Genomic DNA, 22808 nt, shown 5'->3' with positions numbered 1-22808 from the left:
GGTCTAGCCTCTGTCTCCGGAGAAAGCCCTTTAGGACTGAAGGGGGAACCAGAATGATGTGCTGCTCAGCTGGCAAGAGTTGGCTCAGGCTTTGGGGTGACAGAAGGACCTAGAAGGGCCTGGGCCGCCGGTTCCAAATATACCTTTGGTATGGTTTCTGCCTGTGGTGATACCGGGTACTCTGTGACATCTGAGTGTGCCTACATGGCTGTCACAGCCCCATGGCACAGAGCACAGGGTGGGTGGGTGTCAGTATGCTTGGGAGACCAGGGGGCTAGCATGTCAGGGGAACTGAGGAAGGTGGGTGCGGCTCCATCCCTTGGCGCTCGACTTGACCTTTGAGTGTGAATAAATACCGCCTCTTGGCGTGTCTGTTCTCAGTCCTTCAGTGTTCCCTGGCTGCTTGTATCTGGGAAACAGACTGTGAGCTCTCCTCCGTTGTCACTGAGGTCTGAACCCTGGGAGACTGGGAGAGGTGACCTCCTGTGGCACCACTGGACCGGCTGGTCTGTAGATCTGTAGAGGCCTAGTTCTTCTGGAGAGCAGGCAGGGATCCCAGGGAGGCCTGGAACCAGCCAAGGGCAGCTGGTAAGAGCTGGGTGGGCACTAGTAAGCCTGCCACTGAGAGTCTGAGAGGCCTGGTCGCTCTCAGAGCTGTCACAGGTCTCACAGGTCACGGAGACTGTGCAGTGCTGGGCAAGGGTGCAGGGCGCGGGGGCGGGGTGGGGCTGCGAATATGGGGAATGCAGGATGATGGGAAGGTCCTAACTTGACCAAGGGTCGGTGGTAAGGCTCACACAGTTTAGAGGGGCCTCTTCAGAGGGGTGCTGATACTGGGGGTCCCAGAAAATGCTAAGACAAAGACGCGGGAAAACTGGCTGGAGATGGGCCAACTGCATGCTTCTGCCTCCCTGTCCCTCCCCGTGCGATTGTCTTGAGGGAGGAACGAGTGTCCAGCAGTGTAAACCCCCCCACCATGGAGTGGAACGAGCACCGTGGGAAGCACAACACCGCGGTTAAGGGCACTGGCTCTGCCAGAGGACATGGTTCACTTCCCAGCACCTGCGTGGGGCTCATGCCATCTGTAACTCCACTTCCAGGCAATCCAACACCTCCTCCGGCCTCAACAGGCACTGCGACACCCAGGCTTGCATGCAAGGAAAATACATAAAATTTAAAAAATACAAAGTTTCATAAATGTATGTTCAGAGACTTACGTTGTTGACTCCATAAGGGTGGCCTTAAATTTCAACACAACCAAAATGAACCTCAGAACTCGGAGTCTTTGGGTGTGAGTCCTGACCTGACAGGAATAAATGGAGTTTCCTGACAGACAGACTTAGTACCCCCTATTTTTCTATATCCCCAAAGAATTCCACAAGGAAATGACCAAACATCTCCCTAGTAAGCATGTGAGCAGGTGTCTGTCCCCTGCAGGTGGATAATAGTGATACTTCACTCGTGGCTCCACTTCAGGTGCCTCCCACTGTCACACTCAAACATCCCTTACCACAAAAGAGGGAGCCCTAAACTCCAGGAGTCTGTCTGAGGGACGGCTCCAGAAATGACCATTTCCAGGGCCCTCAGGGTCTCAGTGCCCTCACTAAGAGGTTCGGAGGTGGATGGCCCCTCTCAGCTCAATACAAGAGTGGGCCACACAGACAGAAGGAGGAGCCCCTCCTGCACACTTAGTCATAGCTGGAGTCCTGTCTTGATTTTCCCATTAGAAGCTCAGTCCAGAGACGTCCAGAAGCGCAATTGCCAAGCAAAGAATGTGAATAAAACGGGGAGGGGAGCATGAGGACTCAGTCTCTTCTGTCAGGTAGGTGTGGGTGATATGCGTATGCCTGTTTGGCCCAACGTGACAAACACCTTGAAGTTCCTCTGGAATCCTGGCTGCTGTCTTCTGGACCCTTTCTGTGTCCTTTTGTGGCCACACTAGCTCACTAGCTCCCGTGACTGTACGCAGAAGGCAAGTTCACCTTACTCAAAACCTGAAACCACCAGTGTGGTGATTTGTGACCCTGCTCTTTTAAAAAATTTGTGTGTGTGTGTGTGTGTGGTGTGGTATGTGTGTATGTGTGTGTGGTGTGGTGTGTGTGGTGTATGTGGTGTGTGTGTATGTGTGTGTGTGGTGTGTGTATGTGTGTATGTGGTGTGTGTATGTGTGTATGTGTGGTGTATGTTTGGTGTGTATGTGGTGTGTGTGTATGTGTGGTGTGGGTGTGTGTATGTGTGGTGTGTGTGGTGTGTATGATTTGGCTGCATACATGCCCATTCACTGTGTTTGTGCCTGGTGTCCTTGAAGGCCAGAAGTGGATGCTGGATCCCCGGAACAGGAGTTACACACACGGTCGTGAACCGCCATGTGGGTGCTGGGAATTAATCCTGGGTCCTCTGAGAGAGCAATCAGTGCTCTTAACCACGAAGCTGTCTCTCCACTCCCCCATGTTGTTTCTAAAGATGGACAGACATATGTGGGTGTGAGGTCCCAGAAGGCTTTCCAGAAGGAGGAAAGGTCCTAGGGTCAGAATGTGAGATTTGGCGGGGGTGGGGTGGGGGGGGAGTGACCCTTGGGAGTTCCCAGAATCTCATCAGCCAGGATATGAGATTGATTCATAACCAATCCATAACCTCTCTCTTTTCCTCAGTTTACCCACCCGTGTGCATTCCCCAGGAGAGGCCATAACCCCATCAAGGCCAGCTGTGCTGTCTTGGTCACCAGCCCTTGAAACATGCCACCTGCTCCTGGAGACTGAGGGCCTGAGCTGGATGCAGTTCAGAAGTTAGACTTCCTGTCTCCAGTGATACCCGAAATCTGCTAAAAATATCTGTGCCCCCTGCCAGGGAGGCAGCTATGACGGTGGCTGGGCTGCAGTGACGATCTTGAGTCCAGGGAGCATCCGGCAGAGCCAGTTGCCATGGTGATGCTGACTCAGAGGCAGGTAGCAGCATCTGGTACTCGGCTGCCCGCCTCTGCCTGGCCGCCTGGCGGTACTCAGCATCCGGCCCAGCACCCACCTTACATCCTCTGTGGGCATCAGGGTCATCACTACTGGCTGTGGGGGTGGGGAGAACACATAGGCCACAGACACCTCAGTCACAGCAGGAAGGTGACACACGTGGCTTCTCATGCCCTTGACAGAGGGCCCTTGGGGTGCACCCACATACAACCACCAACCTACCCACCCATCTGTCCTTATGTCTGTCCGTCCCTTCATCCCACATTTGCAGAGCATGTCCTGTGCACTAATGTCTGGGCACCAGGTAGTCACTGTGAGGATGAGGGTCTGGACTGGGACCTCATGGGCACTCCAACCCATATTTGAAGCTAGCTAAGACAGCACCTGTTTCTCATATTTCTGCCCCCGCCCAGCCCCAGCAACCCCAGCTCATAGCCTTCTCCAGCTCCCAGCCACTGATTCCTGCCCCAGGGCCTTTACATCCCCAGTTGCCCCAAGGACAGTTTTCTTCACCTTGCCCCTGGGGTGCCATCTTGGCTTCTTTGCTCATCGTCTCCCAACTTCAGAGCATAAAGTCCTAGGAGATGGTGTCTGGCAAGCTGAGGCCAAGCGCCCTGGGTTACATAGTGACACTTTCTCCAAACAACGGAGTAAAACAAAATAGAAAGGTGGGCAGAGCCTGGTGCCACAGCACTAATCTCAGCGCTCAGGAGGTGGAGGCAGGGGATCTCTGCGAGTTCAAGACCAGCCAAGGCTACATAGGGACTCTATCTTAACCTGCATGCATGAAGTACTAAATTTGATCCTCAACATGCTGGGTTACTTCAGCAATGGGGAGGGGAGACAGATGGATCCCCAGGACTTCGGCCACCTTATTTGGCAAACCATAGGGTAGTGAGAAACCTTACATCAAAGAAAAATAAACAGCTGGGTAGTGGCGGCACACGCTTTTGGCACTTGGGAGACAGAGGTAGGCGGATCTCTGAGTTTTAGGACAGCCAGGGGTACACAGAGAAATCCTGTTTCCAAAAAAACAAAACAACCCTCCTAAAAAAAAAAGAAAAAAAAGAAAAGAAAACCAAGCTGGGCAGGGTGGGGAGTAGGAGGTATGGCTCAGCAGTGAAAGGCAATTGCCACTAAGTCAGACAGCCCAGGTTCAGCCCACTGGCACCCACATGGTGGCTGGAAAGAATGGCCTCCTATTTGTGGCCAGAGAGAATGGATCCCTGCAAGCTGTCTTCAAACTTCAACAGGCCTGCACCATGCTCACACACACAAACCTCACAATAAATAAATAGATAGAGAAATAACTTCTGGAAAAGCAAAGTGGACGCCTCCTGAGGTGTGAATCAGGGTATGCCCTGTGACTTCTATGCGCACATGCACATACGGAGATATTACACAGAAATAAGACATATCAAAGAGTAAAATTCACTCAGTAAACCTAAAGTGAGACAATCAACCCCTGCACTTGCTAAGAACCTCGGGTCAGAGAGGCCAGTTCCCTGAACTAGACTGCATGAGGTGACTCATCCTCCCTTAGGGAGAAGTGGGTGTGGCGGAGTACTGCCTGGCCTGATTGGGCACCTGCTGAGCTGGGGGTTGCGCTGGGGCCAGCTCCAAGCTGTTTTGGCTGGCAGGGGAGCCTGGGTCTGTGCCTGCCAGGATAGCACTGTGGAGCAGAGCACAGTTCCCCATTCTGTGCCTTTCTTAGGCCACCAGAATAATCCAGGGCTTACTAATGAAGACAGACAGGCCCATTTTAGGGAACTTAGGGCTGCATAGTGACCCCAGCAGGCTGAGAACCCCTGACCTTCCTGTCTCAGCTGGATCTGAGAGGGCTCCACGGACAAGGTCACCAGGTTCAGAAAAGGCTCCCACTCACGGGACAACAAGGCCCTGCGGCAAAGCAAGGAGGGTGGGAGGGAGAGGCTGCAGGACGCTGGTATTTTTAGGAACTGAACGAAGCCCTGAAGTATGTCCATGGCCCCTCCCGAGAGCAGGCTGGGTGACTGTTTTGGAGCCTGGTTCCAGCAGAGGCGGGATGGGATGGAGGGCATGAGTCACCACTTGGTGGCTCTGGAGGAGGCCAGGCCCAGGGAAGGGAGCTCACTAGGTGCAATGGCCTGGTGCTGCTGGCAGTGAGGCTAAGCCTTAATGGGAAAATTGACCAGGTCCCCAGTGGACCACAAGTTGGTTTTCACCAACTCCACAGCCTGTAAAATGTAAGGTCTAGCGGGGTGGTGGCGCACACCTTTAATCCCAACACTCGGGAGGCAGAGGCAGGTGGATCTCTTTTTTTTTTTAACATCTATTTATTATGTATACAATATTCTGTCTGTGTGTATGCCTGCAGGCCAGAAGAGAGCACCAGACCTCATTACAGATGGTTGTGAGTCACCATGTGGTTGCTGGGAATGGAACTCAGGACCTTTGGAAGGGCAGGCAATGCTCTTAACCTCTGAGCCATCTCTCCAGCCCCCAGCAGGTGGAGGATCTCGAGTTCAAGGTCAGCCTGGTCTACAGAGTGAGTTCCAGGACAGGTAGGGTATGGACAGTGCGAATATTCCTGAAGATGCCACTCCATGCATTTATTGACTACTTAGTGCTTACTTTATGGCCAGCCTTAGGGAGACTGCCATGCTATATGCCAACGGTCTCAGGGATAACGACCATGCCACATATTTTCTGGATCATTTCCGTGTGCAAGGCTAATGACTCATCCACACCTCACATTTATTTTGCACCTGCTGCATACATACCAGGCAGGTCATAGGGATGAAGGTCATTGTGCCAAACATTTGCTGGACACTAGGTCAGTGGTTTACCGTCACTGTGCACTTATTGATCACCTGCTGCATACCAGGCTGACCCTAGGGTGGTCAGAACATCATGTATTTATTGAGCACCTACTGAAGTGGAGGTGCAGTTGGGTTGATGCGGTTCAGGCACCTTACCCAACATCTCCAGGCCTGTGTGGCCGCAGTTGCTAGGCCAAGGGTTCTTGTTTTGTAGTGTAGTGCTGGGGAGGGAACCCTAGGCCTCCCCACAGGCTGAGGGAGCCACACCCCTTTCCAGGGGAGGACTTCCCTGAGGAGTCCAGCAGTCCTCGCCAGGCGAAGTCCAGAGGAATGGAGGCTTTGGCAGAGCAGGACTTCTGAGGTTCTGATAGGGAAGCAGGCACCTCCCACTCTGGTTCATTGCTGTTGCTGCTCTGTCTGTGTTAGTTTTTTGAGACAGGGTCTCCCTGTGTAGCCCAGGCTAGCCTTGCACTCACAGAAATTCACCTGCCTCTAGTGCTAGAATTAAAAGCATGTGCCTGTCCAGCCCCTGTTGTCTATGGCTGGACAGTAAACAAAGGCACCCTCCTGGGGGACACATGCCTGTCACCCAGGAGTCTTCATCTCTCCATCTACAGCCCCAGAGAGGAGTGGAGTTCCTGGTCTTCCAGCAGCCGGCTAGAACCGCCCACCACTCTGGCTTCCATCCTCAGGCACCTCAGACATCACCAGGTCCCGGGGAGGCTGCCCTTGCTCTTCCTTCTATGGGCGTGGGGGAGGGGCTCCTCCATCCTAGCTGAGCCCTGGCACCTTTGCTTCCGCCTGCAACATTACCTCTCCAGGTGACTGGGCCTGCAATCCTGCCTCATACACTCTGACTTCTAATGCTCAGGACCACACTACCTGGGCGTCAGAGTTTAACTTGTAACTGGTTCTCCTGCTCCACCATGTAGGTTCTGGAAATCAAACTCAGGTTGCCAGGCTTGGCTGGAAGCACCCCCACCCACTGAGCCATCTCATTGGCACCCATATTCCAGTCTTGAATGTCACCTGGCCTTTCCCCCGGTGGCCTCTTGTGCCAGTTTCCCCTGGGTAAGGGCTCCACCATGTTGGCTAGGTGCCAATCCCCGAACGTTGTATGCCCAGGCTTCTGGTGTCCTTTATAAAGCTGTACATTAATGAAGTCTGCCTGGGAGAAGTCAGGAGGGGGCGATGGGAAACAATAACACGGTAGGAAGCCACCTGCCATGGAAGGGGGCCCTCTGCAGTCTCTGGACCTGGCTGAGCCACCCTGTAGCTTAGGTCCCAGCAAGGGAGGGAAGGCAGGCAGAGCTATGGGAGGGGTGGCCCACAGTAGAGCGGCTGAGGTCAGGTGATGGGTGTGGACACCAGCACAGCAGGCCTGGCTCAGACTTTAGGAACTAGGCCTGGCTTCTGGTTTTGTTTTTTTCTGTGGAGGTACTGAGGCTGGGTTCCTGGAACTCACTGGGGAGAACACAGAAACCCCACTCAGCTCAGAAGCTTCTAGAAGTCAATGCGTCAAAGACAGAGTGTATGTTCCAGGATGCAAAGACAGTTGAGGTGGCTGTCTTGGATCTTGTGTTACAAGAGGGTGGTGGGACAGGAATGGGATGAACACAGGGGCCTAGGGTCTCAGCTGTTGGGGACTGAAGTGCAGGACAGGGAGGGCTGCACCATGTCCTGACCCTCAGGGACAGTAAACCGAGACAGAGGACCTAGAGAGGCCTGGAGGACAGGGCCAGGGAATAGACTGTAGTCCTGCATAGCAGTGCACTCAGGAGGCAGAGGCAGGGGGATTAATTAATTAACTAATCCCTCCTGGGATTGGAGGTCATGCTAAAATACACATTTATCACATTATCACTGTGTGGCAAATCGGTCATGAGCACAGGCGTAGGAACTGGGGACAGAGCCCACTTGGTAAGCACTCACCAAGTATTCATGAATTCCCGGTTCCGACCCCAGCATTTCCTGTCTGTAACCCCATTCCCTGGGAGTCCACTACCTTCTGGTTCCTGTGGGCACCAGGCATGCATGCAATGTGTACACCCACACAGAAAAAATAAATGTAAGGAAGAAAAAAAGTTTGTTGCTGGGTGGTGGCGGCGGCACACGCCTTTAATCCCAGTACTCGGGAGGCGGAGGCAGAGGCAGGTAGAGTTCTGTGAGTTCAAGGCCAGCCTGGTCTACAGAGCAAGTTCCAGGAGAGACTCCAAAGCTACACAGAGAGAAACTTTGCCTCAAAAAACAAACAAACAAACAAACAAAAAACATGAAAGAAAGAAAAGAATAAAAAAGGCCAGTTCGTGGTGTGTTCTAGTTCCTGTTCTGGGACTGCTTCATCTGGTGAAGCAGCTGGCCAGCCTTGAGGACCCCCCCCCCCCCACAGACCTGGCTTTCTGAGTGTCAGGTAGGCCAGGCTGGCCTGGAGCTCCTGTTCCTCCAAGTGCAGGGTCAGCCCCACTCTAACCTCTGCTAGTAGGACCAGGAGACAGACAGACACACATAGCACAAGCTCATGGAATTGCTGTATCTGATGAGGAGCTTAGGGAAGCTGAGCTGGACTGGGTGGCGGAGGAAGGGCTGGCTCTGTCGGTGGTGCTCACCTTTATTTTCCTAACAGAAGAGATAAGGGGTCAGCTGGGAGGGACTTCCCAGTCTGACAAGCGCTGAGCCTATGGCTCCAACATGAAACTCAAATCAAGCCTGGAAGAAGTTTTCAAAGTCTTCAAAGATCATCCAGGGCTTCAGAGGTGCCTCCGACTCGGGACCTTCCAGAAACTGAGTCAATGGGAGCCAGGCACTTTCCACGAAGGCGCCCGGGGGCTAGTCCACCGTCCTGGGCTCTGCTCAGGCTGCTCCCATTTACTGCTTCCCTGCCTGCCGCCCTGGCTTCTTCTCGGGCTGCCCGCGGCCTGCACCTGGTATGCCACCCCGGCCCCGGCCACCAAACACACCTGCAAGGGAGAGAAGAGGTAGCGGCTGAGATACCAGCTTCCCTATGCGGGGGCCACAAATGCCTCCAACACAGAGGCCAAAACAGGCAGAGGACAGGTCTGTAGAAGACTCCAGGCTGTACCCAGATCCCCATGGCCTCATCTGCCCACAGGAGCCCACACCCTCATGACTACTCAGGGTGCAGAAAGGGGGTTCCTGGGTGTCCCTCCCGACCTCATTGAGACCCTACCTCGGCCAGCACCACCCATGCCTCGGCCTTTCTGCTGCTTCTGTTGCTGTGGTCCCCCTCGCCCGCGGCCCTTGGCGGCCTCTTCTCGCACCATATCGATGATTTCATCGGGGATGCGTAGGTACTTGATGGTGCTGCCGCGGATATAGCACTCGGGCATCCGCCAGAACTTGTCGCCATCCTGGGTAGCAAGGAGGTGTCACAAACAGGCACATTCCCTTAAGTCCAGTGGTGCGCCCCCGCCCCCGCAGTGTAGCCACTCACCCTTGACGTGCAGATCACCTCTCGAAGGTTGATGTTCATCCAGTTGTCACAGCTCACCAGGTGCCCATTGTACGTCTCCCCATTCTTCAGCTCCACCAGCTGTGGGAGACCTTGGTCAGTCCAGCCAGGGTAGCCAGGCCCCACCACACCGGGCTTCTCATCCTGACTACAAGCTTTAGGAGCTGGGTGTCATCACCAGGAAGTGTTGTGATGAGCAGGCACAGTGCACAGTGCACGAATAGACAAAACTCTACACTAGCTGGGGTTGGTGGCACACATGGCGTCCCCAAACTCTGGAGGCTGAGGCAGGAGGATAGTGAGACAATGGGCAAGCCCAGGCTGGCCATCTACATGAGGAATATTACACAGTCAAGAAAAGTGAACGAACCTCAAGACTTTGTTGAGTGGCAGACGGACCACAGGCTTCTCACTCAGAAACGCCCTCAAGGTGCAAAGGCAGGCACAGTGGCCAGGTGGCCAGGGGCTGAGGGAAATGAGGTGCACTTCTGAGGGCTAACAGTGTAGTAGAATGGGACAGAGGCTGAGCTCTGGCTGTGTAAGTGTGTAAACACGCTACAAGTCAGGGGATGGAACCCAGACCTGGAGCATGCTGAGCCACCTCTTGTCCACTCAGTCACACTCCTGCCCCTTTTCAAAAAACCGAGTCTCACAAGCTGCCCATGTTGGCCTTCCGCCCATGACTATGCTGCTGCTGCAGGCTCTCAGGATGCCGCATTGATAGCTGAAGCCACTGTGCTGGGGACAGGGCCAGAGCCCTGCCAGGTGCTCTCAGTCCAAGCTTGAAGTTACTCTTTTATTTTTTAAACAGTTTTTTTTGGACCTTTTACTCGTATTTGCCTGTGTTCAAAGAGTGTGTGAGTGTGGAAGGCAGAAGCCAAGCTCAGGGAAGCCAGTTCCCTCCTCCCATTATCATGTGGGTCCAGGTGAACTCAGGTCTGTACACTTGGCAACAAGCATGCGACCCACTGAACCATCTCTCCAGCCCTTCCAGCATGAATTGTTCTTGGAACTGCAAAGGACTGGGGTTTGGACACACGAAGGGAGGTGGTCCAGAGTTCCCGTACTTACCATGGGGTGATTCTGTGCTGTCTTCAGCAGCGACAAGGGAAGCTGGAAGACAGATAGCAGTGAGTTCCCTAGTGCAGCGCTGACCATACGGGCAAGGCTGCCCCTATCGCATATGACTCTAGGTCACAGGTGACCTCTCACTGTCCTCTCCTGCAGTTAGTAGTCCCTTGGACTTCTCTGGACCATTTTGGTCATTTCCCCACAACTCCTGCCACCCAAAACCACAGGATGGAATGCAGTTCTCCATGTCTAGAGGTATCCTTGTAACCTAGAAAGTTATTTATCTGGTTGGTTTCCTGAGACGGTGTCTTGTTAAACAGACTAGGAAGGCCACAACCTTCTGAAGCACAGGGCTGCACAGTGCCTGGGATTTCTGCTTCCGTGTGCTGGGGATGAGGTCAAGGGTTCCAAAGTTCTCTATCAGTGGGGAAGGAGTCCCTGGAAACACAGAGCATGCCCTGTCCCTGTGCTTCTAGGAGGGACGGCTTGGGGCATTGCCTGGGACCCAGGTGGCAGGACTGATACAGGACATGGTGACAGAGCAGCTGGTAACACTGCCTTCCAGTCTCACAAACACCAACATAAACCACACTTGTCTCCCCAGCATCGGGGGGCTGAGGCAGCAGGATCAGTGGTCAGACTGGGCTACATCAGACCTATCTTCAAAACTCCCACAAAAACCCAAACACAAGTTGGGCAGTGGTGGCGCACGCCTTTTATCCCAGCACTCAGGAGGTAGGCGGATCTCTGTGAGTTCGAGGCCAGCCTGGTCTACAAGAACTAGTTCTAGGACAGGCACCAAAGCTACAGAGAAACCCTGCCTCAAAAAACCAAAAACAACAACAAAACAAAAAAACCAAACAGCCAGGTGTGGGGGCACACATATTTAATGCCAACACTGAGAGGCAGGGGCAGGTGGATCTGTGAGTCCCAGGCCAGTCTGGGTTACACAGTGAGGCATCATCTCGAAAGAACAAACAAACAAATAAAAAAACAAACCAAAACAAGGGCTCCAGACTCCTCAGGAGCCACCATGTTCAGTTCGGTAACTTCGGGTCATGAGAAGGCTGGGAACTCTGTATCCCGTGCCTTGATGGTCAGTGACAAGGGTGTCCAGACTGACCCTCTAACAAATGAAAAAAAAAAGCCACAGCATGGCAGCCTACGGATAAGTTCCAGGGAGGAGGGGCACTATCGTCACTCCTTGTACAGTGTGAAGCAGGCTTGGGATAAGAGACCCTGTCTCAATAAAGAAACAAACACAACAGTCAAATCCCTGGGTACAAGGGACGGCGGGGGTTCAGAGGACACCCAGGAACTCCTGGAGCTGATCTAGTCCAACCCCGTCAGGAACTGGGTGCCAGGCAGTCACAATGAGGCTCACCCTACTGCTAAACTTTTGCAGTCCTGCCAGGGCCCCAGCCACTGCCCACAGTGCCCTCCCCCAGCTTCCCCAGACTTTCCTTGACCAATGCTGCTGAGCGTGTCCCCACCTCTGGCCAGGCCCTAATGGCCACCCTGTTTCCAACCGCCACAGCAGAGGCCGCTCTGTAATTACGGGGTGATTAGCACCAGTCTCCCCAGCTAGACAGAAGCTCAGTGTGGGTGTGGGTTCTGCTGTGGCAGAAAGGGGCAGTAAACACTTGCTGAACACAGAGGGGTGCCAGAAGGGGCACCTGGCACAGGTGCATCCTCTACAGTCCCACAGGTAAGTAAAGTGTGCCTTGGGGACAGGATGCCACCCTCAGTCCCCGCCCTGAAAGACTGGGATGGCCCTCAGTGGCCATGTGGGAGGGAGGGTCCAGACCCTGGGAAGACAGGAATGGAAGAAGTAACGAGTACGTGCTACCCACCGGAAGGCATGGGCTACAGTATGGTAACCAGCCCGACCTCCCAAAAACAAGCTCCCCCAGTGAGGAGGGCCAGCGCGGCCAGGGCGCCTGGGATGGCCGCTGGCTTTGGGTGTACTCTAGCTCCCCCACACAGAGAACGCGCTGAAGTCTCAGCACCTCCAACCAAAGGCGATCCCTTCTAGGCCAGCCTCCAGACTTTGGGGTCCAGCGTGTAGATGAGACGGGTGGAGGCCCAAAGTCAACGGCTCAGTGGGGAAACTCCTGTCCCAGACTGACCACAGAGATCTAGAAGAGTGTCCGGTGATTACACGGGACAGGTGTCCTGCCGTGGGCAACCCTCCAGTAAAGTCAGGGCTCGGGCTGGGTGGGCGCTGTGTGGTTCAGGATGCAGCCAGTAGGGAGCGCTTACCGAGCATGCGCCGGGCCCAGGGATCCTGCACCACATAACCTCCCCAGCCAGCACTCTGGAGGGAGGGGGAATCAGGGGTTCAGGGCCAGCCTGGGCTACATGAGAGCCTGTTTTCCCAGCCTGAGAGAGGTGTGAAGGTGTACACGTGTCTTCTCCATACTCAACAGATTGAGGATGGAGAATCATGAGTTTGAGGCTAGCCTGAGCTACATGATATTCGGTTTTAGAAAACAGAAACAACAAACCGAACATCCTACCATCAAGAGCTGAGGAGATGGATTACGTCCGGCTCAGCATGCGACAAGAAGACCCGCCCTCCTCTTGGCCACCAGGTCTACTAGTGCCAGGACTGGGGAGCATGCCTGGCATGCTGACATGTCCTCCTGAGCAGGACATGCTGTGTCCCAGGAAGAAACAACACACTCTTTGCTGGGTTTGAAAAAGGTGTGGGTAGCTACAGTCAGGCACTAGATTAGCGACAAGTCGGCCAAAGAAGCCCACGTGAGACTTAGCCCCGCCCATTAGCCGGAAGTGCAGCATTCCTATCAATGATGGTGGAAATCCCGGAAGCGGTCATAGTCCCTCTTCCGGCCGCAAAAATACGTGTCTATCCAGAGATAAATTCCCAATGGCGACGGGCTAGGAGCCTGGAGCGGCACCGGTCACCTCCGGCCTCCGCTTCTCCCTGTCGCAGTAGCGCAGTAGTCCCTGAGCACGCGCCCCCGCCCCGCGGCCCTCACCATCTTCCTGCGGACACGCTTCCGCCGCTACACAGCCGCTCGCGCTCCCGCCGGCGGCCCGCGGAGCGCCACTGGACTGAACGGGACTGACAGAGACTCCGACCAATCAGAAAGGGGCTCAAGGAACACTCCTCCAATTGGCGTGAAGTAGGGCGGTGCCTAACGGAGCGACGGCCGGGTGTGTCGTATTCACGCTGCGGGATTGAGGGGGCGGCGGTAAGTGAGGCGTGGGGTGGGGGGGGGGATGCTGGGAAATGGCGCCTGCGCAAACGTGCGCTCCTCGGTCTGTTCGGCGCCACCCTGTGGGCGAAGCTCATCAGTTCTTGTGGAGCAGGACGGCGAGACCTGCTTACTGCGCTCCGTCCCGCTCCCAGCCTCCAGCCAGTCCTCACCGCTCTCTTCATCTCTGCTAAGCCAGGCAGAGTCCTTGAACGCAGACGGCAGGTCCGGCTCTCCCCCCGCCACAGGAGGGGAAACAGAAATTGCTGGACGTGTGTTTTGAGACAGGCTCTGTGGGCAGCCGATGCTGATCCTGAAGTCACAACAGTGCCCCTCAGCTCCTTGAGTGCTGCCCGTTTGTAATGAGCATAGTAAGTGCCCTTTAGACATGTAAAGATAGGATCCCCACTGTACCCAAGGCTGCACCTGATGACCAGGGACGTCTCTCGTGATGACAACTGGGCAATCTATAAGCGAGCCCGAGGGCAATGCTCTGCTCTGCTCTTGTGCGGCGATGCCACCTTGATCTGCTCAGCGTCTAAAGTAGGGTAAAAGGGCCAGCCAAAGAAACTCACCAGAATCGCACCCTGGCAGGAAAAGAAATACTTCAGTCCTGAACCAACAAAACCCACCCTGACCCTGAAACCAGTGCCAAGGAAACACACTTTGGCCAGAGTCGGTGAAAGAAATATGCCCTGGCCCTGGAATTATTAGAGCCAAAAGGTTAACAAGGGCCAGGGAAAGAAACACACTTTGGCCCTGAAGCCAGAGCCAACTTTGCTCCCCACCAACTAAGCAGAAAACCAACCAATCCCTGAGCAGAGATCTAACCAAGCTGAGCTCAAGGGACTGAAATCTGACCAATTCTCACATTGAAAATCTTCTCCCTGAAAATCTTCTTCCTGAAAATCTTCTCCCTGAAAAACTCCGCCTCTAAGTAGCCCTATATAAACCCTGATCAGATTGCTGCTGCCTTGTTTCCATCCTGGCAGAGGCAGCCACTCTCCTGGCTTCTTCCCTCCCAGCCACTCATCTCTTTAATGAGGTTTGGGTGAGACCTTCTTTTACAGGAATGGAGGAGAGCGGGGAGAGCGGAGCACAGCTGTAACAACTTGGCTGGGGATGCCCTCTCCTGCTGCAGCAGAGCTTTTACACTGGGGAAGCCTTGCCCTAGAGCAGGGCTGTAAGCTGCTATGCGTACTGTGACCTGTGCTAGTCCTTGGCTCCTGACTGCCAGAATACTTTTCTGTCCGAGCTGTAATGCTTACAGCTAGGGCATCTCCCCCAGGATCCTGACCTTTGAATCAGAGATTTAGATTAGAGATTTATTTATTTATCTATCTATCTATCTATTTATTTATTATATACACAGTGTTCAGAAGAGGGCACCAGATCTCATTACAGATGGTTGTGAGCCACCATGTGGTTGCTGGGATTTGAACACAGGACCTCTGGAAGAGCAGACAGTGACCTCTGAGCCATCTCTCCAGCCCCAGAGACTTCTTTTAGAGACTGGACCTGACCTTAAGCTAAAATACAAGTGAGCAGCCTTTAGGAGAGATAGGCTTAGGACCACAGACCGGAAGAGTTAGAGTGTGGACCTTGTTTGATAATCCTCAGCAATAAATAAATAAATAGTTAGTTAGTATATACATATTATATATGTGAAACATTTGTTTACTAAATATGTGTTTTACTGCTGTAGGCCACCAAGCCAATTCCTTGCTTTTTATTTTTTCTTTTGGTTGTTTGAGATAGGAGGGTTTCTCTGTGTAGCTCTGGCTGTCTGGGAACTGGCTCTGTAGACAGACTGGCCTAGAACTCACAGACATCCTTCTGCCTCTGCCTCTGGAGTGAGGGGACTGAAGACACATGTCACTACACCCAGCATGCTGCATATTATGTTGTGCCGAGAACGCAGCTTCTCAAGCTCTCCCAGAAGGCACGCTGCGTAAGGAACTATCTCCAAGCCCTTCTTTTATTTCGTTTTATTTTCTTTGGCTGCTGCGGATAGAATCGGAGCTCCACCCTTAGCTGTTGGAAGGCTCTGGTGTAGAACATCAATGATGATATTCTCCTGTGCTCTGCCTCTGACCCGTGACACCACTACCCAGGGCTCTGTGGGTAAAGTGGTGTGCCTGCACCAGGACTGCGGACTGTGTCTCAGCAGCAAGGGTGGGGATCTTAAGTTCCAGCCCCACACCGCCAAAAAAGAAAAGGAAAGGAAAAGAAAAGAAAAGAAAATCAGTAAATACTGAGGAGGAGAAGTTGAGCACAGTGGTGTGCGTCTGTCCTCTCAGCACTGAGGAGTGGAGGCAGGAGGATCGGAAGAACAAGGCCATTCTTGGCTATGCCTGCAATTCAAGAACAGCCTGGTCTCCATTACTGTCTCCAATAAGCAGAAGGAAAATGTGGAAGGGGCCTCTGTATATATAACAAATAAATAATTCTTTAAAAAAAACAAAACAATTATAATCTCGATTATTTATTTATTTTGTGATAGAGTTTCTCTGTGTAGCCCTGACTGTCCTGGAACTCACTCTGTAGACCAGGTTGGCCTTGAACTCACAGAGATCCACCTGCCTCTGCCTCCTGAGTGTTGGGATTAAAAGTGTACGCCACCATTGCCTGGGTTCTTTAACCTTTTAAAACTTTGTTTTGTATTACTAGTGTGTGCCTTTATGCACATGCTGGGGAGGGTACACAGGCCATGTATCGGCCTTCAGAGGCCTCTCCTCCATTACTCTCCAGCTTAGTTTTGGATGGTCTCTAGTCGAATCTGAAGCTTGCCTTTCTGGCTCTGCTGGCCAGCCCAGTGTGCTCCTGGTATCTATCTCACTGTCTCTGCCTCCCCAGGGCTGAGTCACGCATGGCAGAGGCTAGCCTTTACCCCAGGGCTGAGTCACGCATGGCAGAGGCTAGCCTTTACCCCAATGCTGAGTCACGCATGGCAGAGGCTAGCCTTTACCCCAGTACTGAGTCACGCGTGGCATAGACTAGCCTTTACCCCAGGGCTGAGTCACGCATGGCAGAGGCTAGCCTTTACCCCAGGGCTGAGTCACGCGTGGCAGAGGCTAGCCTTTACCCCAGGGCTGAGTCACGCATGGCAGAGGCTAGCCTTTACCCCAGGGCTGAGTCACGCATGGCAGAGGCTAGCCTTTACCCCAGGGCTGAGTCATGCATGACAGAGGCTAGCCTTTACATGGGTGCTGGGATTTAAGCTCAGGCCTTTTTGCCTACATAGCACATGCTGTTACCCCACGCGGTCATCTCCCTTGGGACCCCAAACAAGTAGCTGGGCATAGCAGCTCAAACCTGTGTGTCTTAGTCACACCTGTTCTATGCTGTGATAAAACTCCATGACCAAAAAGCAAGCTGGGGAGGAAAGGGTTATTTGGCTTTCACTTCCATATTGTTGCTCATCATTGAAGGAAGCCAAGAAAGGAACTCAAGCAGGGTAGGAACCTGGTGGCAGGAGCTGATGCAGAGGTCATGACGGGGTGCTACTTACTGGCTTGCTCCTCATGGTTTGCTCAGACTGCTTTCTTTCTTTTCCTTCTTTTTCTTTCTTTTTTGTTTTTGTTTTTTGTGACAGGGTTTCTCTGTGCAACAGTTCTGGCTGTCCTGAACTCACTCATGTAGACCAGGCTGGTCTCAAACTCAAGAGATCTGCCTGCCTCTGCCTCCCAAGTGCTGGAATTAAAGGTATGCACTGCCACTACCCCAGCTCAGTTTGGTTTCTTATAGAACCCAGAACCACAAGGCCAGGGTTAACCCCACCTGGAATGGACTGGGCCCTCCCCATCAATCACTAATTAAGAAAATGCCTTTTTATTTATATTTATTTAATTTCCATGATATTTATTGAGCTCTACATTTTTCTTTACTCCCTTCCCTGCCTCTCCCCACCCCCTTCAACCCTCCACCAAGGTCCCCATGTCCCAATTTACTCAGAAGATCTTGTCTTTTTCTACTTTCTACTTCCCATGTAGACTAGATCTATGTAAGTCTCTCTTAGTGTCCTCACTGTTGTCTAAGTTCTATGGGATTGTGATTTGTAAGATGGCTTTCTTTGCTTTATGTTTAAAAAACCACCTGTGAGTGAGTACATGTGATAATTATCTTTATGTCTGGGTTACCTCACTCAAAGTAATGTTTTCTAGCTCCATCCATTTTCCTGCAAAATTCAAGCTGTCATTATTTTTTTCTGCTGTGTAGTATTCCATTGTGTAAATGTACATTTTCCTTATCTATTCTTCAGTCAAGAGGCATTTAGGCTGTCTCCAGGTTCTGGCTATGACAAACAAAGCTGCTATGAACATAATTGAGCACATGTCCTTGTGGCATGATTGAGCATCCTTTGGATATATACTCAAAAGTGATATTACTGGGTCTTGAGGAAGGTTGTTTCCTAATTTTCTGAGAAATCGCCACACTGACATCCAAAGGGGTTGTACCAGCTTGCATTCCCACCAACAATACAGAAGTGTTCCCTTTTCCCCACAACCTCTCCAGCATAAGTTGTCATCAGTGTTTTTGATCTTGGCCATTCTTACAGGTGTAAGATGGACTCTCAGAGTTGTTTTGATTTGCATTTCTCTGATGACTAAGGCTGTTGAACATTTCCTTAAGTGTCTTTCAGCCATTTTAGATTCCTCTGTTGAGAGTTCTCTGTTTAGGTCTGTACTCCATTTTTTTTTATTGGACTATGTGTTCTTTTGGTGTCCAATTTCTTGAGTTCTTGAGTTTCTCTCAGTGTCTGTGCTGCTGGGGTTATATTTAGGAAGTGGTTCCCTGTGCCAACATGTTCAAGTGTACTTTCCACTTTCTCTTCTATAAGGTTCAGTGTGGCTGGCTTTATGTTGAGGAGAAAATGCCTTACTAGATACCAGTCTGGTCTATAGAGCAACTTTCCGGACTGCCAGGGTTACAAAGAGAAACCCTGGTTCAAAGAAACAAAAAAGATAGGTAGGTAGGTAGGTAGATAGATAGATAGATAGATAGATAGATAGATAGATAGAAAGATGAAAGGAAGGCCGTACAGTCAGATCTTGTGGATGCATTTTCTGAGTTGGGGTTCCCTCCTTTCATATAACTCTAGTCCGTGTCGTGCTGACCTAGCAGCCAGCACCCCTGTCATCCCAGCACACGCGTAGAGGCGGAGGGGGCTGCTGTGAGCTTTAGCAAGGCTGGGGTCGGGGCAATGGAGGGACTACCAGTCAAGCATGCCCGCTGGTGCAATAGCAGCATGGCAACACCGGGGCTTGTTGGTGCTTAGTGCATGGATCTGAACCCTGCTGCAGCAGAGGCCTGCAGACAGGTTGGGTAGCTCTAGGCCCCAGTGGGAAGGCTGCTGCTGTGGTTTGGCTAAGTGCACAAAATGTTCATTAAACCGCTTCCCAATAACCAGTTGATGTCCACAGATCGGCGGCCATGGGCAGCTGTGGCCAGACGAGCTTTCTTTGTAGTGGGATTCATGACTGCAGACTTGGGCTGAGAATGAGTCCTGGAGGGCACAGCGTTTGTGCCCCAACCCTCAGCTCCCCAGACTGTGGAACAACCTGGAAGGTGGTGGGCCCAGAATACCAAAGCCTGAGTGAATGTGTGGGGCTGTGGGTCCCTGTCCCGGCGTGACATGAGAAGTCAGGCACTCAGTAACTCACAGCAGCTGGGGTCCCTGAGCTAGGTCAGTTAGCTCCCTGTCAGGGCAGAGGAGGCTTATGAGACCCTGCCCCTCCCTGAGGACTTGTAGGCAGACCAAGGCACTGAGGGGCATTTTGTCCTGTGGCATAAACTGGGGTATTGTTTCTGCTCCTGTAGGCAACACACTCCACTCCGTCCCAGAAAAGGAAAAAAAAAAAAAAAAAAAAAAGGAAGGAGGAAAGGAGGGAGAGAGGAAGGGAGGGAGGGAGGGAGGAGGAGAGGTGAAGGGAGAGAGGGAGGGAAGGAAGGAAGGACATGGTTGGTGTGGGAGGGGATAGGAACAAAGGAAAGGGGTTGAAAAGGCTATGAGGGACATTTGTCACTTGTCAGAGGTGTGTACGCAAGTGTCACCCTTCAATGAACACATGTCAACAAGGCACCCCTTAATCCCAGCACCTGCCCAGGGAAAGGCAGGGGCTAGCCTCTGCTACTTGGCGAAATAATAAAAGAAGCAGCAGTTCCAACAATGCCTGGGGTGTAGGGGCATGGGCATTGCTCCAAGTTTGAGGCTAGCCTGGTTTGTATATCAAAACTCTTCTGAGAGGGAAGGGAGAAAGAAAGGAAGGAGCGGGGAGACAGGAGAGATGGCCACGTCTTTAGTACCAACACTTGTGAGGCAAAGTAGGAGGGATCTGTGAATTCAAGGCCAGCCTGATCTACATAACAGGTTCTGGACCTATCTTAAAGACAATGTAAAAGGGCTGGAGAGATGGCTCAGCAGTTAAGAGCACTCGCTGCTCTTACAGAGGTCCTGAGTTCAATTCCCAGTACCTACATGGTGGCTCACAGCCATCTATAATGAGATCTGGTGCCCTCTTCTGGCGTGCACATGCAGGAAGAAGTCTATACATAATAAATAAGCCTTTAAAAAAAACTGTAAAATAAAAACTAAACCAAAGGTGGTGGGGCTGCAAGGTGACTGGGTTCCTGCTGTGCAAACTTGCACTGATGGGTTTGTGATGTACCCGTCTGTTACAAACTGCAGCTCTGGCACAGGCCCTGCTGCACTTCACTGTTTCCTCTGGGGGGAGTGGGGGGAGTGGCTTGGCTATAGGTTTGCCTGGAGTTCCTTTTGCTCCAGGCTTCCAGGCTGACAAACAGCCCCAACTTGCTGCTTGTTAGGGAAATGACAAACTCAGACTAGGAACTTAAAGCATGTTCTGCAATCGCCCAGGACATCCGTGTCTACTCCACACCAGGTGTAGAAAGCATGATGTCAGATGCCTGCACACACAACACCCTCCCTGCCTGTCTGCAGGGACCTCCCACATACATATAATTAAAGGTCCATGCCAGCAGTATTTAGAGGAGGGCAGAGAGGCGGGGAGATGCTCAGTAGGAGGTAGAAGTGATTGCTGTGAAGGTCTGAAGACCTGAGTTCAAATCCCAGGGCACGTGTAAACGGTGACCAGAGAAGCACACATCAATTATCCATCTGCGCTGGAATGAAGGGTGGAGACAGGTGGACCTGCCAGAGACTCGGAGGACAGCTGTGGGGGAGAGGCTGAGAGCTACTACTTTGATATGGTGGAAGGCATGACCTGATATTCGGGGTATCCCAACCATGCACCAAGCCCTGGGCATGGTGATATACACCTGTAATCTCAGATTCAGGAAGATCAATTCAAGGGTATCATAAGCTTCAGAATTGGTGCTAGCCTGTGCTACATGAGATCCTGTCTCAGCAAAAACAAAACAAACACACAAAAACAAGTAAGAAAACACATGAGCCTTAGCATGCAGCCTGCCGCACCCCCAGGCAAGCGTCCTTTGGCCCCTGTCCCAGGAATGTGCTGTCCTAGGCTTACAGGGCCTGGTTTTAGTACAGTGGGCAAAGGTTCAGAGAGGCGCAGATGCAGTTGCTGACTTCATCAGGTGGAATTTGACCAGGAGGGCATGGGGGCTCCTGCCTCCCCCAAATGAAATGCAGGTTTCCTGGAACTTCCAGAAAAACCTTACCTGATGCTTCTGTGTGGTCCCAGCCTCCAGAGTGTCCCCCAAGAAGGTGACATGCCAGGCAGCATGCCAGATCAGGAGAGGAAACTCACAGTCACCAAGCAACCCCACACTGGACATGGCAGTCTGTCCTGAGATCAACAGCAGCCGACATCGGGGACAGGGTGTCACTTGGGCCACACTCTGTACCTGGGTTCACAAATCAGATTGAACATTTTACAAAATTGTTTTTTTTTTTGTTGTTGTTGTTGTTGTTGCCTCTGCTTTGAGAGGAGGTCTTGCCTACACGCTGAACCGCAGCTCAGCTTTTTCTTCTCCTTGGTTTGCTGAGGACCAGGACCTTGGCCATACAGTGGGGTCCTGTGGAGAAACTTCCTTCCCCAGTCCTCCAGCGCTGTCCCCACTGGAGTATTGGGTGTGCCCAGGCTCCGCCACATCTAGGCTGATTGACTTTCCTCCTCCCCTCCTCCCCTCCTTCCCTCCCTCCTCTCCTCATTCCCACTCCTCTTCCTCTCCCTCCTTTCTTCCTCCTCCCTCATTGTTTCCCTCCCTCCTTCCCTCCCTCCTCTTCTCCTTCCCTTCCTCCTTCCTTTTCTCCTTTTGTTTGTTCTTTGTGACCCACTAGGTCACAAGTTTAATTAGGGTCCCTAGATCAGCATGGCAGCTGTACCATGGCTGTGCCCCTGCGGATAATGCCTTTCCCTCCAGCAATTGCAAACTGCCTAGAGACACTCAGGTTCCTAGGGCCTCCTTGGGCCCTCTTTGCACTCACCTCGGTAGGGTGATTTTGTGTATACAGGGTCTTTCTGTATTGATACCCACCTTAGTTTTTGAGGCAGAGCCTCTCTCTGGTTGGGCTGGCTGGTGAGTCCCAGGCACCCTCTGGTCTCCACCCCTAGTGCACAGCCACAGATGGCTATTTATGTAGGTTCCAGGCCTGCACATTTGTGGGGGCACCGTGTCCACTGAGCTGTCCCCCTTGGGGACTTTTGATCCACAGTTGGTTGGAGGCCCTCTGAGGAGTACCCCAGGGTTTTGACCCTGGCGTAGGGTTGGCCCAGGCTCTGGGTGAGCTCTCGGATGTTCTGAGCTTCCCTGAGGCTGTCAGAACCCAAAGAGCTGTGTTTTGTGGGACCTCCAGCCTGGGCTTGCACAGGACTCCTGGGAAATCTCCACAGGAGACTCCAAACCCCAAAGGCAGTCCAAATGTCCATAAATGGGCTGGGCCTGGACTGTAGGAGGATTTCTGGAGGTTAGATAAAAGTCTTGGGAACTTAGCTGGATCCTCTCTACCAAAAGAAGCCCCTCTCTGTTGCTGGCCCATAGAGCCTATCAGCATAGCAAAGCCCTGCTGGCTCCCTCGGAACAATCCCTCCCGTCCTCCCTCCCCAAGCTCTGCTCAGCTCTCAGGCCTCCTTCTCTTGGCTGCTTTGTCCTTATAACCCTGCTATTTCAGCTATGCTCTTTCTGTGTTTAACCCTGTCCTCCCTCTCTCCCTCCCTCCCTCCCCTCCTCCTCTCTCACAGACAGCCCTGGTCGCATCCAGGCTACTTATTTCCTTCTTTCTTTCTCTACTCTGTTCTCTGGCTGTCTCTGGCAGAACCCAGAGGAGCAGGCAAGTTGT

The 22808-nt window shown here is 52.5% G+C and overlaps 1 protein-coding gene and 1 long non-coding RNA gene across 3 annotated transcripts; both read right to left on the bottom strand.

Moving 5' to 3' along the window:
* Positions 1-8354: 8354 nt before the first annotated feature.
* On the bottom strand, positions 8355-13457 carry Lsm4 (LSM4 homolog, U6 small nuclear RNA and mRNA degradation associated). 2 transcript variants are annotated; one of them, XM_048427262.3, is made up of 5 exons: positions 13307-13457; positions 10305-10346; positions 9216-9314; positions 8952-9132; positions 8355-8721 (listed from the first exon to the last, which is right to left on the bottom strand). In XM_048427262.3, the coding sequence occupies exons 1-5, from the start codon at positions 13307-13309 to the stop codon at positions 8630-8632; spliced, it is 417 nt and encodes a 138-aa protein (XP_048283219.1). In that variant the 5' UTR covers positions 13310-13457; the 3' UTR covers positions 8355-8629. The 2 variants fall into 2 exon arrangements, with proteins under 2 accessions (XP_048283219.1, XP_048283218.1); XM_048427261.2 differs by lacking the exon at positions 13307-13457 and adding an exon at positions 12567-12617.
* A 6912-nt stretch (positions 13458-20369) lies between these two features.
* On the bottom strand, positions 20370-22588 carry LOC146890671 (uncharacterized). The gene is made up of 2 exons (XR_014998590.2): positions 22007-22588; positions 20370-21373 (listed from the first exon to the last, which is right to left on the bottom strand). It is a non-coding gene; the product is annotated as an uncharacterized LOC146890671 (long non-coding RNA).
* Between the last annotated feature and the right edge of the window lie 220 nt (positions 22589-22808).

This window comes from Myodes glareolus, chromosome 23 (assembly GCF_982192425.1).
Source record: "Myodes glareolus chromosome 23, mMyoGla1.1, whole genome shotgun sequence".
NCBI classification, from domain to species: Eukaryota; Metazoa; Chordata; class Mammalia; order Rodentia; family Cricetidae; genus Myodes; species Myodes glareolus.
Note: the sequence above shows the minus strand (reverse complement) of the source record. Positions and strands in the feature narration are given on the sequence as shown.